At 52.7% G+C, this 15,596-nt stretch overlaps 1 protein-coding gene across 1 annotated transcript in view; it reads right to left on the reverse strand.

Moving 5' to 3' along the window:
* Positions 1-9,503, reverse strand: part of LOC135888712 (heterogeneous nuclear ribonucleoprotein C-like) — a 42,357-nt gene extending 32,854 nt beyond the window's left edge. The window contains exon 1 of the mRNA XM_065416479.1: positions 9,467-9,503. Coding sequence (XP_065272551.1) covers positions 9,467-9,503 — 37 coding nt within the window. The remainder of the gene's footprint in view (positions 1-9,466) is intronic.
* Positions 9,504-15,596: the final 6,093 nt, after the last annotated feature.

Genomic DNA, 15,596 nt, shown 5'->3' on the forward strand with positions numbered 1-15,596 from the left:
GAAGCAGCTGCTGGGCCCACTGCCAGGGCAGCAAATGACTTCTTGCGACTGATGCCATCCTTGCTTGGTGGCTTCACTGGGTAAGCATGAAACTCTTAATCTCAGGGTCATGGATTCAGGCCTCGTATTTATTAGCAGCAGCATGGATCAGTAGATAAGGCATTAGTGGGAGACTTAGGAGGCCTCTACCACGGACCTACTGTGTGACCTTCAGCAAGCTGCTGCCCCTCCGCCGTCTATTTAGCCTGTGAGCTCTTTGGGGCAGGGACAGTCTCTTTGTTAGTATATGTATCGAGGCCAGCACAATGGGGACCAGCTCTCGGCTGGAGAGTCGATGCTGCTGCAGTACCAATAATAATATGGCCCCAATCACACAGGGCTTGAGCCCAGGTTCAGTGAAGTTGCGCTGGATCAGGACAGAGAATGTTTTGACCTGGCTTAAGAACTGCACGGGTCAGCCCAGGTAGAGAACACGGTGCATTAACCCTGTCTGCATCCAGTGTCACTAGCTGAACAAACCACCCCTGCCTGGTGTGAACTGTGCTGACTGGGTCCAGAAGGCTGTCTGGAAACAAAATTTGCAGAAGAATACAAGGCCAAGCCAGTCTGGCAAGATGTCACTCAGCTGGACGTCACAAACAGCTGATACCTGCTGCCTTTCAGTGCGGGACACTAATGTTCTCCCAGCCCAGTAGAAGGAAAGCCCCTTTAGTGATGGTCCTGCCAATGGGGGAACTAGGGTCCAGTGCAGCTTGGGGAGGATGCAACAACCTTTCAAGCAAGACCATTATCCACCGATCCCACCACCAGAGCCAAAGCTGCCATGGACCATCGCTGTCCCCTACCCCGTGTGCCAGTGCTGGGGAGTCTCAGAGCTCAGTGTCAGGGGTGCAGAGGCTCAGAGCTGGTAGGAAATAGTATGGGGGATGGAGGTGAAAGCTCCTCTGCCTTCCCACGGTGGAGAGAATGAGTGAAGGAGCCTCCCCAGGGGCATGCTTTGCGCATACAGACCTGCGGGAGTTACATGCAGTAGGAGCAAAAGCCCAGACTAAGAGCTCACCATTCCCATCAGCGTAGCTCCTGCTTTCCATCCACGTTTGCACATCCCAGCACCCGGACTGGAAATCTATCTTGGTACCGACTGCACTCATCACCCGAGTATCTTTGCTGCTGCATCCAAAGAGTAGTGACGGTACGCCATGCAACCGCAGATCATCCTGGCTCCACCATTACTCTGTCCCCCCACAGAGATCCAGAGCAGGATTCAGGAATGGCTGAGATGGGCCCATACAACACCCAGTACGTGCTGCGACAGGACATTGAGAGCTGTGGAATTCCAGGCAGAGCCCCAGCCAAGCAGACGCACTTCCTGTTGCTGTCAGTTCTTTATCTTGACAGCGAGTCTTTAGTAACCATTAGGACTCCACTAGTAGGTTGGTTGCCAGTGCCTTGGAAGGGTCTGGGCTGCTCCGACAGCCTCTCCTCTCTCCATGGCGCTCCATTTGCACCCGTTACACGTCTGCACATCATCACCTGTGCAATGAACACGGTCTCCTCTTGTTTGCAGTAATCCCCGGGGCCCCATCTTCTGGAACACTTCTCACGGAGCCCAAGTACCAGCTGAATTAGTATTCATGAAATGCTGATAGGTGTTCCCAGGCAAACAACAGATGCCTCAGCTGCGACAGACTCTGCAGAGATGGCCTGGCACGGCTAAGAAGGAATGGGGTGCGGGAGGGAAACCATCCCAAGATATCCCCACTCATGTGCCTGCGTACTTGGGAGACCTTTCACATTGCCACTGCCTTGCAGTGATGCTGCTCCCAGACTCTCACTCCAGCAAGGCCATGCTGGCAGGCAGTGTGGTCTAATGGGCAGAGCACTGGATTGGGATTCAGGAGAATTAGGTTCTATTCCCAGATCTTTGTCACCTTTGGCAAATCATGGCCCCTCTACCTTGTCTATTTAGACTGTATGCTTTTTGGGGCAAGGACTGCGTCTCACTATGTGTCTTGACAGCAATAGCGCCTCTGGGCCTCTAGGCAACACGGTAACATACATAACAGCAGCAAGGCAATAAAGTGTTGGGGTGGGGACTGGGTGTCTGAGATGGCCTTTATGCCTCAGAATAATAAGAAACACGGATGGCCCCAAGATACGAGATTCACAGCCGAAGTTCTGGGTGCTAGGCTCAGCACGAGAGAGAGGAAGGGCCAGATGTGGAAACAGGGATCTGGATCCAAGGTTTGGAGAGTTTGGTTCAGGCCCGTTTCCTGGGTCATCCAGCCCCTTTCCCTGCCAGTGCAGGATCGTCCCCTAGAATATATTCTCCAGGGCTTTGTCCCATCTAGCTTGAATTGTGCCCAAGCAATAGGTTCCTTCCAGCACTAGGAAACCTGCACTACACATTATCACTCCATCCCACTGCTCCTATCTGCACCGCCTTGTACCAGGTTTCACTCTTCCCTTGAAAATCTGTAAATCGGATGATATTGTCTCCAAATCACTGTGCATTTTATTCCAAGAGGAATCGCATTTTATATTCTGCCCATATTTCCAGTTTCTCTCAATTCACCAGTATTATTTCTATCCTCTCTGCTGTAGGCAACTATCCCAATTTAGTGTCATCTGCAAATTTAAGGCCAGATTCAACCACTCTTCTGTTGAATAGCATCTTACTCTATCCCATTGACTGGCAGACTCTGGCACGTTTCACTAATATGACGTTTACCTTCTTCCAACCCCTATCCACCTGGATCCCCACCTCTTCACCTGCAATTTCAACTGCTCCTTTTCAATGCCCTTTGTTTAGGGTTTAATAATAATTTTTTAGCCCATGTAATATCCATATCAAAGCCAATCTGAATCAATTTTAAGAGTATGATTTTTGTGAATCACTGTGGCAAATACTTTACTAACCTCTAAATATATCTAATGTTGTCGAAAAGCATGAGCAAGATTTTTTTGGCTAGAACTCGTCTTTTTAAACCTGTTCTCGTTATTGCTCATAGTGCCTTTATCCTCCAAAGAGTTAGTGCTTTCTTTTTGCTTTTAATATTTGTTCTATTATTTTACTAGGGTTAGAAATTAGACTTCCAAGGCAGGAATTGCCAGGATCAGCCCTGCTTCCTTTTTTGAAGATTAGTACAACTTTTACTGTATCCTGTCAACCAGATAATGCTCTAGTTGTCCAGGACTTCCAAACACTATTGTTGCCTATTTGAACTGCAGCATAGCTTGGTGGAGACCAAACCGCTGATGCTACTCACTGGTCTCTGAGTTGTGGGTCTAGTTCCCAGTGGGGAAGTGTCCATATCACGCACAAAAACAAAATCTCACCAACGTAACAGGTGACTAGCGAAGAAGCCAAGGACTGTCTGGTGTGACATCTGCTGGCATTGAGGTGGACAATGGGAGTGATTTTGGATTTCACAGTAACAATTCCATGCAGGCACATTAGCAACACTAAGGCCCTGTCTACACTACAGACTTTTTTCAACAAAAGTCAGATTTCATCAACAAAACTGCACACACTACAATGCTCTTTCCGCAAAACTCCTTTGCTTTGCCGGCAAAATAAAACCACCTCGGCAAGAGGCATGGAGCTGAGGAGCCATGGGACAGGTGATACTCAGGTACTCAGGTGATGGAGGTAGGGCCATGGGGCGGGTGGAGTCAGGTACTGAGGTAATTGGGGGGCACTGAGGGGTCATGGGGCAGTTAGCAGTCAGGTACTGAGGTGATGGGGGCACTGAGGTGCCATGGGGCAGGTGGCAGTCAGATACTGAGGTGACGGGGGGTGGGGCTATCAGGGGGGTAGTAGTGAAGTACTGAGGTGATGGGGTGGGGCCATGAGGCGGGTGGCACTCAGTTACTGAGGTGATGGGGGGCACTGAGGGGCCATGAGGCAGGTGGCACTCAGGTATTGAAGATCATGGGGCAGGTGGCAGTTAGGTACTGAGGGATTGGGGGTGCACTGAGGGTCATGGGGTGGGTGGCAGTCAGATACTGAGGTGATGGGGGCACTGAGGGGTCATGGGGTGGGTGGCAGTCAGATACTGAGGTGATGGGGTACTGAGGTGCCATGGGGCAGGTGGCAGTCTGGTACTGAGGTGATGGGGCTATCGGGGGGGGGGGTAGTAGTGAAGTACTGAGGTGATAGGGTGGGGCCATGGGGTGGGTGACAGTCAGGTACTGAGATGATCAGGATACTGAGGAGCCATGCAGACCAGCAGAAGTGGGAGGTAGATTTACAGAGGCAAAGGGCGGATGGTCATATGGATCTAATGGGTGACTTGGGGTGCAAGTGGAAGAGTCTGAAGGGAAGTGGCAGGCCTTTGAATTCCTGGATTTGTACGAGGGTTTGTAGAAGCCAATATGATAAATACTGAAGACAAGAAACCCTCAAGGAGATCCAAGCTGAGAGCTCCCTCTGTAGAGACCCCTAGGAGGGAACCCAGGAAACCATGTTTTCGTCCTCTTGGAGCCTTCAGTGATTTCTCTGCTTACCTTCCATCTCTGGCTGACCACATGTGGAGCGAAACCTCCACCCTGCAGCTTCCCCACAGGCCCCATGTGCAATCACAGCTAACTGAATCCCTGACCACACTGGTGCTTTCAAACTGCATTGCTCCCAGATGATGGAAACAGGCTTTCACCCTGCTAGGCGGGGAGTCCCCTACAAGGCCAGACCCTAGCTGAGGTGCTAGCAACATCCACCCAGTGCAAGGCCAGTGGATGGGCACAGCTACCCACTCCCAGAGCTTGGACAGAGTTGGGAGCGAGACCTGGCTCCAGGGAGTGACTAGAGCCCAAGAAGTCTCCAGTCCTGACCCATCTGAGCATCGCTGCCTCCCAAGAAGGGACAGAGACTAAGATCCTCTCCCCCCACCTGGCCCTGGTGATGCTGCAGTCCAGCTAGGAGCATGCCACCCCACTTGCTGGAGAAGGAATGGAAGGAGGGGCGCTTTTTACTGTCGATGCCTTGCCAATTAAAATAGCTTCTCGAATCCATCTGTGAAAGGAAGAACGAACCCCAAACTAGGCCTGCCTGGCTTGGCACTCCTGAGCACAATGCACCCCAGGGCTGCCATGCTACTGATCTTTGTGCCCGTTTTGTGAGAGCACAGCCTACATTTCTGGGGTATGTGAGGGCGCAGTGTCCCAAGAAGCATGCTGGAGCCTGCTGGATCTTTAACTAAATAATTATAATAGAAGCCAGCCTTTGGAACTCCCTATCAAGATTAGCCCTGGCTCCCTTCCTCCTGGCATTGGTCAGTTTCCATCCATCACTCCAGGAGAAGGAAGCTACATAGGGAGTGAGTGAGTGAGTGAGTGAGTGAGTGATCTGCTATGGTGGGGCCCATTTCCAGTCCCTTGTTGCTCATATCTTTATGAAGAATTCCTCTGGGCCGTGTCCTTTGATTCCTTGGACACCTTTGGGGGGGTGGGGGAGCGCTTTCCGAGATTCTCTGCTTGGTGTCCCACTCTGGTTCCCTGATTTTCAAACTTTGACCTCACTCCCATTCCTGTTTTCTCCTTTGTTGTCCCCTGTAATCAACTGGAGCCTGGACTTCGTGATTTCTCCCCTTTAGTTGATGGGGAGGGGTTTTACTTATGGGTGGACCTAGACCAGCCTGCACCAGTACTTCAAATAATATCAAGTGAAAAGGTTTTGCACCAAACCACCATATGGAAAGAACACTGAGAGTGCAGACACAGAAACTGTCCCCATCATTTTGCAAGCCCAGGTTGTAAGGGGGGGAAAGGATGAGGTCTTTAGCTCAGGTCCAGTTGAACCTGTGTAGCCTACAACAATTTCTCCCCAGTGTGGTTGGGAAGCCACAAGTCATGCAGCTGCACTACTTCAGCCAGTCCTCCTAACTCCATCCCACAATGAGGCAGTGCCTTACATTTAGGATTTATCCCAAAACTCCAGCTTCCAGCTGGCCACTATGGAAGAGGTGTCTCAGGAGCCCCCTAATGTGCTGGCACAACCCTGGCTGTAGGGTGTACTGTGTGATGACACTACAGAATGGTTCTGTCAAATGCAGTCTTGATGAGCTTTTGTAAGAAACAGCAAGACAACAAACCATGTTCTCTATCTAAGGTACTTATGTGACTATTATTATTCCCCTCTATTCGGCACTGATGAGGCCACATCTGGAGTATTGCGTCCAGTTTTGGGGCCCCCACTACAGAAAGGATGTGGACAAATTGGAGAGTCCAGTGGAGGGCAATGAAAATGATCAGGGGGCTGGGGCACATGACTTATGAGAAGAGGCTGAGGGAACTCGGATTATTTAGTCTGCAGAAGAGAAGAATGAGGGGGGATTTAATAGCTGCTTTCAACTACCTGAAGGGGGGTTCCACAGAGGATGGATCTAGACTGTTCTCAGTGGTGGCAGATGACAGAACAAGGAGCAATGGTCTCAAGTTGCAGTGGGGGAGGTCTAGGTTGGATATTAGGAAAAACTTTTTCACTAGGAGGGTGGTGAAGCACTGGAATGGGTTACCTAGGGAGGTGGTGGAATCTCCTTCCTTAGAGGTTTTTAAGGGCAGGCTTGACAAACCCTTGGCTGGGATGATTTAGTTGGGGTTGGTCCTGCTTTGAGCAGGGGGTGGGACTAGATGACCTCCTGAGGTCCCTTCCAACCCTGATATTCTATGATTCTATGACCCCCATCACTGTAGTACGAGTGCCTCTGCAATACAGTGTCACTAACATTGCTTTATGCTAGTTCAGATAGGGCTTCAGTCTAAGCTACTGTCAAACAGCCTGCAAACTCCAACAGACCATCAATCAACAGAATGTAGGAATTCCCACACCAGATCAGGGCCTCAGAGATCCATCCTTGGACAGTGGCCAGCATCACGTTTCAGAAGGATGTGCAAGAAACCCCCTAGTGGACAATAATGGAATAACCTGCCCCTAGGGGAAGGGTCTTCCCAAAATCCTTTCATAGTTGGCTTGTACCCTGAAGGAGTGTTCACATTCTATCTAAAAATATTGGTGTTAATATCCTTTCTGAAGGAGCTATAGATGTCCTCATTATCAATATAAATGTCCATTCTGTCTTAGACCCTTGGCTTCATCAATATCTTGTGACAGCGAGATCCACAGCCGAATTATGCTTTGTATAATGAGTTTCCTTTTAACAGTTTTACATTTGATGTCTTTCAATTTGACCATCCCTTTGTTCTAGTAATCAGAGAGGGTGAACAGGAATTCCTGATCTCCCTTCTCTAGACCAGTGGTCTCCAAAGTGGGGTGCGCAAGAGGATCCTTGGGGGTGCGCAGCAGGAGGAGGACCGTTTTTTTTTTTTTTGTGCTTTGGCAAAAATGGTAGAGCCGGTGCAGCAGGGGGTGCGTGCTCAAAATTTTTTTACTGATAGGGGTGCACAATCAAAAAAGTTTGGAGACCACTGCTCTAGACCACTCATTATTCTGTATTCCTTGATGCTTTGTATTCCACACAGCCCCTCCCTAAACTAAACAGACCCCATCTCTTCAATCTTGCCACATACAGAAGTCTTCCCTCACCAATTATTTTTGTCACCCATCTTTGAAACCCATCAATTATTGCTATATCCTTCTGGCGATGAAGTGGCCAGAACTGAATACAGTATTGCTGGTGAAGCCAGACCATTGATTTATAAAATGGCATTATAATATTTTTATTATTACCCATTCAGTTCTTTAAGCACTCTAACATTTTGTTTTTTTGACTATTGCTGCCAACTTTCACTGAGTGACATCCGGGACTTTTTCTTGAGTCATTACAGTTAATTTAGAACACAACAAGGTGTAGGAGTATTTCAAATTATTTCTTCCATGTGCATTGCCTTGCATTTCTCAACATGGAATATCACTTCCCACCATGCTGCCTATTCACCTAGCTTAACTGGGTCCCTCTGAAGTTCCTCATGGTCTTCTCTAGTCTTAACTAACCTAAATGACTAACCTCATCTTAATTAATTAGCCTCTTACAGTTGTTATGGCTACTTCCACCTTTTCATGTTCTCTGTATGTGTATATATATTTCTTACTATATGTTCCATTCTATGCATCCGATGAAGTGGGCTGTAGCCCATGAAAGCTTATGCTCAAATAAATGTGTTAGTCTCTAAGGTGCCACAAGTACTCCTGTTCTAAATGATCCTGTGTCACCTGCAAATTTTTGCTACCTCACCTCCTTTTCCAGATCATTGATTAATATATTAAAAACTGTGGTCATAGTACAGAACCTTGTTAACCTTTTGCCATGTTGAAAATAATCCTGCTTGTTGTTTTTCTGTCACTTAGCCAGTTTTTGATCCATGTTAATTCCTTATTTCGGACTCCAGTTTCCTTAGTTGCCTGTCATGAAGGACTTTGTCAAAAGCTTTTTAAAACTCCAAATAAACCATGTCAGCTGTTCTCCTTTTTGTTGAATTCTAATAGGAAGCAGAGGCATGATATTCCTTTGCAGAAGCCATGCAGATTTATCCCTATCATCTCATGTTAATTTAGGTGCTTTACCATTCTATTTTAATTATTATTTCAACCAGTTACAGAAGTAAGGCTCACTGCTTTGCAATTCCCAAAATCGCCCCACCACCTTTTTCAGGTACAACATTTGCTCCCCTTCAGTCCTCCAGTCCAGTAACTGGTATTAATAAGAGATGGCACATTTTATTAGCAGTTCAGCCACTTTATTCCTCCAGAACTCTTGGGGATACCCTGCAGTCCTGGGGACTTGCTGCGCCTTAATTTACCAGTTTCTTCCAGAGCACCTCCTTTCTTGGTGTCTCAATCTCTGACCGTGCCTCCTCGGATTCCTTTGTGGGCAGTTTGCCCTGGGACTTCAACTAATCAGGGCATACCTGGAGGCCGAGGTGCCAAGGCGCCAAGATGGCACAGCCCCCGAAGAATGGCAGCTAATGCTCATTTTGAGCCAAGAGACCAATGCCGAGAGTGATTTCCTCAGCTCAGGCCGACTGTACTTTCCCAGGAAATTTGATCCATTCTGCCTATGAAAGATTTCCTCCTGCGCGGAAGTAACCAAGTGCCACTAGACCTGGTGGCCCAGTGGGCTACCAGCTTTTCCTCGGGCCTGTTCACGGCCCAGATACCTTCCACCTCCATCCAGAGAATTCGGACGGAAATCGACACTGGCGGTGGAAGCGAGGCACCACCCTTTGGCTTGGTTGCCAACTGTTCCAGCGGCGTAGTCACACCGCACTCGCCATCCCACCGGCCGTGCCTCGCTAGCCCGCCCGTGGACCTGCCTTCCTGCGTCAGCAGCGCCCCCCCCGAACGAACCGGGCCCGGCGGGGGATCTGGGGCCGGAGGGCGGGCGGGGGCGCTCCCCAGGGCCGTGCTCTGCACTCCCAGCTGTGCTTTGCATTTGCCATCTTGTCTCGGGGGACCGGGCTGCGATCACACGCCCCGCGGCAGGGCCGGGCCGGGCCGGGCCGTACTTACATCTCCAGCACCCGTCCTCGCTGCCGAACAGAGTCATGCCCCCCGGGCGGGGCCGGGGCCAGCCGGACGCAGGGCTCGGCCCGCTGCAGCTGGGGGCTCGGCTCGCGGCACCCACTCGCGCGCGCCCCGCTCGCCAGCAGCTCCTGCCCCAGCCGCGAACGGACGTCGGGAGGGAGGGCTGTGCAGCGGAACGTACCATCTCCTCTAGTGGGGAGGGGGGGAGGGCGACGCGCGACGCAAACCATCTCCGAGGCGGGTGTGTGTGTGTGTGTGTGTATTTCTGTACCATGAGCTCAGCGCAGTGGCCGGGGACCGGGGTTCGGGGCCGCGCCCCGGCTCCAGGCGGGCCCGATCCTGTCCCCACTGGAGCTAGTGGCAAAACTCCCACCCCGGGCAACGGGCCTGGGGCCTGTAGCAGGCGGGGGCAGCGCTTCCCGGTCGGGGCGGGCTCTGCGCACCCAGAGAGGCTGCCTGGCCGGCCCTGCTACCCCGCGGGCTCCCCAAGGCCAGACGGGGGGTGGGTATGGAAGGAAGAGAAGCGGGGGCTGTGGCTGTGGGGTGGGCATGGAAGGAAGAGAAGGGCGGCTGGGGGCGTGGGGCGGGCATGGAAGGAAGAGAAGGGGGAGCTGGGGGCATGGGGTGGGCATGGAAGGAAGAGGGGGGCGTGGGGCTGGTATGGAAGGAAGAGAAGGGGGCTTGTGGGGTGGGCATGGAAGGAAGAGAAGGGGGGTGTGAGGTGGGCATGGAAGGAAGAGAAGGGCGGCTGGGTCTGTGGGGCGGGCTTGGAAGGAAGAGAAGGGCGGCTGGGGGCGTGGGGCGGGCATGGAAGGAAGAGAAGGGCGGCTGGGGGCGTGGGGTGGGCATGGAAGGAAGGGGGGGCGTGGGGCGGGCATGGAAGGAAGAGAAGGGGGCGTGGGGCGTGGAGCGGGCATGGAAGGAAGGGGGGTGTGGGGCGGGCATGGAAGGAAGAGAAGGGGGCGTGGGGCGGGCATGAAAGGAAGAGGGGGGCGGCTGGGGGTGTGGGGCAGGCTTGGAAGGAAGAGAAGGGGGGCTGGGGCTGTGGGGTGGGCATGGAAGGAAGGGGGGGCGTGGGGCGGGCATGGAAGGAAGAGAAGAGGGCTGGGGGCATGGAAGGAAGGGGGGGTGTGGGGCGGGCATGGAAGGAAGAGAAGAGGGCTGGGGGCGTGGGGCGGGCATGGAAGGAAGAGAAGGGGGCTTGGGGTGTGGGGCGGGCATGGAAGGAAGAGAAGGGCGGCTGGGGGCGTGGGGTGGGCATGGAAGGAAGAGAAGGGCGGCTGGGGGCGTGGGGCGGGCTTGGAAGGAAGAGAAGGGGGTGTGGGGTGGGTATGGAAGGAAGTGGGGGGCTGGGGGTGTGGGGCAGGCATGGAAGGAAGAGAAGAGGGCTGGGGCTGTGGGGTGGGCATGGAAGGAAGAGAAGCGGGGCTGGGAGTGGGTGGGAGTTGGGGAGACCGATGGGCTTTGCGGGGGCCTAGGGAGGGAAGGAGCCGGACTGGGCCAAGGGAGCCCTGGCACGCTGCAGAGCAAGCCCCAAGTGAGGGATGTGCTTGAAGGGGGGCGCTGCCAGGCTAACAGGGAGGAGAGGGTCTGGGAGGCTGTCCAACGGCTGGAAGCCAGGTGCAGCTTCTGGGACCAGGTGGGCCACTGGAGAGGGGAAAGGCCCAGCTCGCAGGGCAGGGCCTGACCCAGGGACACTGGGGAGAGCGCTGGGCAATGCTTAGTTAGAGGGCTGAGCTGCTGAGGCTGACCGGGACCTCGCAGGCCCCAAACCGAAGAGAGCAGGGGGCAGGAAGTGGCCCAGGAGAGGCTGGTCAGGTGCACCAGGAAGAGGGGACCGAGACACTGCACATCTCTCCCCCTTGGGCCCTAGGCAGGGACTCACTGGAGCAGGAGGGTTGGGTCCCCCTACTGCAGTGATTTTCAGACTTTTTTCTGGGGACCCAGTGAAGAAAATTGTTAATGCCCGTGACCCAACAGAGCTGGGGCTGAGGGGTTTGGGATGTGGGAGGGGCTCAGGGCTGGGGCAGAGGATTGGGGTGTGGGCTGTGACCGGGAATGAGGGGTTCAGGGTGTGGGAGGAGTCTCTGGGCTGGGACAGGGGGTTGGGATGCGGGAGGGGGTCAGGGCTGGGGGTGCAGGCTCGGGTGGGGCTGGGGATGAGGGGTTTGAGGTGCAGGAAGGGGTTCTGGGTTTTGGGGGGCCTGGGGCAGGGGATTGGGGTGCGGATTACCTCCGGCAGCTCCCGGTCAGCGGCGCAGCCGGGGTGCAGAGGCAGGCTTCCCGCGTGTCCTGGCAATGTGGACAGCGCTGCGCCCCGGAAGCAGCCAGCAGCAGGTCTGGCTCCTAGGCGGAGGTGCGCAAGCTAATGGGAGTGCAGAGCCGGTGCTCGGGGCAGGGGTAGCGCATGGAGCCCCGTGGCCCCCCTGCCTAGAAGCCGGACCCGCTGCTGACTGCTTCTGGGGCGCACCACGGTATTGGAGCTGGGCCGCACCGCCGATGGGACTTTTAACATCCCTGTCGGCGGTGCTGACCAGAGCCGCTAGGGTCCCTGGGTGCTGCGCAAGGCGACCCAGTGCCTTACATGCCATGTCCTAGTACTGGGTCACGACCCAAACTTTGAAAAACGCTGCCCTACTGTCCCTCCACCCCTCGTCCGTCTGGGAGAACTCTGGAGCACTGGGAATTGACAAGCTGCTGCTTGAGTCCATCCTCGGTGAGTTGACCACCCCTGCCAGGTCTCTGGGGGCGGAAGGACTGATGAGCCACGGCCTGCCCACTAGGCCTTAGCGTGAACAGATGTCCCGATTTTTATAGGGACAGTCCTGATATTTGGGGCTTTTTTTTATATGGGCTCCTATTACCCCCCACCCCCCCGTCCCGATTTTTCACACTTGCTATCTGGTCACCCTAGCTGGCCTCCGACTGCAACCTGCTACAAATGCAGACAAATTGCTTTTCAATTGGACTAAAAAGTTACCGCAGCTAGTGAAACAGGGAAATCTGCCATGCCGAGACACAGACACTCACACGTATCCCAAAACATCCACAGACACCAACCCACTCACAAAACACCAACAGCCACTCACACAGCAGCTCTGGCAGACACACTCGCTCTCACACACACACAGCCCTTCGCAGATAAGCTGGGGTACAAGTGGGCCGTGGAGACAGAGCTCCCCTCTGGTTCTGAAGGGGCATCTGATTCTGGCTGGGGCAGGTTGTCAGACTGGGCAAGGAACCTTGCCCTGTCCCTGCCCATGCTGTACCTCTCCTGTGGGTAATGCAGCACGTTTCCCCAGCATTAAATCCACCTATTTAAATTAGGGCTGTGTCAAGCGATTAAAAAAATTAATTGCGATTAATCGCACTGTTAAGCAATAATAGAATACCATTTATTTAAATTTTGTGGATGTTTTCTACATTTTCAAATATATTGATTTCAATTACAACACAGAATACATGTCCACTCAGTCCTACTTCAGCCAGTCGCTCAGACAAACAAGTTTGGTTACAATTTGCAGAAGATAACGCTGCCCATGTCTTGTTTACAATGTCACCTGAAAGTGAGAACAGGCGTTCTCAAGGCACTGTTGTAGCCGGCATCGCAAGATATTTATGTGCCAGATGTGCTAAATATTCATATGTCCCTTCATGCTTCAACCAACATTCCAGAGGACATGTGTCCATGCTGATGACGGGTTCTGCTCGATAACAATCCAAAGCAGAGCGGACCGACGCATGTTCATTTTCAACATCTGAGTCAGATGCCACCAGCAGCAGAAGGTTGATTTTCTTTTTTGGTGGTTCTGGTTCTGTAGTTTCCGCATCGAAGGGTATGTCTACACTACAGGATTAATTCGAATTTATATAATTCGAATTTAGGAAACCGATTTTGTAAATTCGAATGTATTCGGCCACACTAGGCACCATTAATTCGGTGGTGTGCGTCCAAGCTACCATAGTAGCATCGATTTCCAGAGCGTTGCATTGTGGGTAGCTTTTACATAGCTATCCCATAGTTCCCGCAGTCTCCACCCCCCTTGGAATTCTGGGTTGAGACCCCAGTGCATGATGGGGCAAAAAACATTGTCGCAGGTAGTTCTGGGTACAGCCTCCCCCTCCCTCACTGAAAGCAACGGCAGACAACCATTTCGCGCCTTTTTTCCTGAGTGAACTCTGCAGACTCCATTCTGCATCAAGCATGGATCCCGTTGTGCTCCAGAACGCAGTCTTGAACATTATAAACACCTCGCGCTTTCTCGTGGAGTTTATGCTTACACAGGACCAGAAAAAAGAGGCGAGGAGGAGGAGAAGGCGGCGATTGCAGCGCAGCGACCAGCGTGATGAGGACATGGACACGGACACAGAATTCTCTGAGACCGCGGGCCCCGGTGCTTTGGAGATTATGATGTTAATGGGCCAGGTTATAGGCTTTGAACGCCGATTCTGGGCCCGGGAAACAAGCACAGACTGGTGGGACCGCATAGTGTTGCAGGTGTGGGACGATTCCCAGTGGCTGAGAAACTTTCGCATGCGTAAGGGCACTTTCATGGAACTTTGTGACTTGCTTTCCCCTGCCCTGAAGCGCCAGAATACCAAGATGAGAGCAGCCCTCACAGTTGAGAAGCGAGTGGCGATAGCCCTGTGGAAGCTTGCAACGCCAGACAGCTACCGGTCAGTCGGGAATCAATTTGGAGTGGGCAAATCTACTGTGGGGGCTGCTGTGATGCAAGTAGCCAAAGCAATCACGGAGGTGCTGCTACGAAAGGTAGTGACTCTGGGAAATGTGCAGGTCATAGTGGATGGCTTTGCTGCAATGGGATTCCCTAACTGTGGTGGGGCAATAGATGGAACCCATATTCCTATCTTGGCACCGGAGCACCAGGGTACCCAGTACATAAACCGCAAGGGGTACTTCTCAATGGTGCTGCAAGCACTTGTGGATCACAAGGGACGTTTCACCAACATCCATGTGGGCTGGCCGGGAAGGGTTCATGACGCTCGCGTCTTCAGGAACACCAATCTGTTTAAACGGCTGCAGCAAGGGACTTACTTTCCGGACCAGAAAATAACCGTGGGGGATGTTGAAATGCCAATTGTTATTCTTGGGGACCCAGCCTACCCCTTAATGCCATGGCTCATGAAGCCATACACAGGCAGCCTGGACAGGAGTCAGGAGTTGTTCAACTACAGGCTGAGCAAGTGCAGAATGGTGGTAGAATGTGCATTTGGCCGTTTAAAAGGTCGCTGGCGATCCTTATTGACTCGCTCAGACCTCAGCCAAACCAATATCCCCATTGTTATTACTGCTTGCTGTGTGCTTCACAATCTCTGTGAGAGCAAGGGGGAGACCTTTATGGCAGGGTGGGAGGCTGAGGCAAATCGCCTGGCTGCTGATTACTCGCAGCCAGACACCAGGGCGATTAGAAGAGCACACGATGAAGCGCTGCGCATTAGGGAAGCTTTGAAAACCAGTTTCATGACTGGCCAGGCTACAGTGTGAAATTTATGTTTGTTTATCCTTCCTGAAAACCCGCCCCCTTTATTGACTCATTCTCTGTAAGGAACCCACCCTCCCCCTTCCCCCAGCTTGCTTTCAAAGGAAATAAAGTCACCATTGTTTAAAAATCATTTATTCTTTATGAATTGATTATAAAAAGAGGGAGAGAACCTGAGTGGGGTTTGGGAGGAGGATCAGCGGGAAGGAAAAGCCCAGTAAAAAAAGGTTAAGAAAATGGCAGCCTTTTGCTTGGGCTGTCCACTGGGGTGGAATGGGAGGGTGTACGGAGCCTCCCCCCCCGTGTTCTTACACATCTGGGTGTGGAGGCTATGGCAAATGGTGAGGAGGTAGGGGGGTTATACAGGGGCTGTAGCGGCACAGAACCTGAGTGGGGTTTGGGAGGAGGATCTGCGGGAAGGAAAAGCCCAGTAAAAAAAGGTTAAAAAAATGGCAGCCTTTTGCTTGGGCTGTCCACTGGGGTGGAATGGGAGGGTGTACGGAGCCTCCCCCCCCGTGTTCTTACACGTCTGGGTGTGGAGGCTATGGGACATGGTGAGGAGGTAGGGGGGTTATACAGGGGCTGTAGCGGCACTCTGTTCTCCAGCAGCCGTT

The sequence above is a fragment of the Emys orbicularis genome, chromosome 14 (genome assembly GCF_028017835.1).
Source record: "Emys orbicularis isolate rEmyOrb1 chromosome 14, rEmyOrb1.hap1, whole genome shotgun sequence".
Taxonomy (NCBI): Eukaryota; Metazoa; Chordata; order Testudines; family Emydidae; genus Emys; species Emys orbicularis.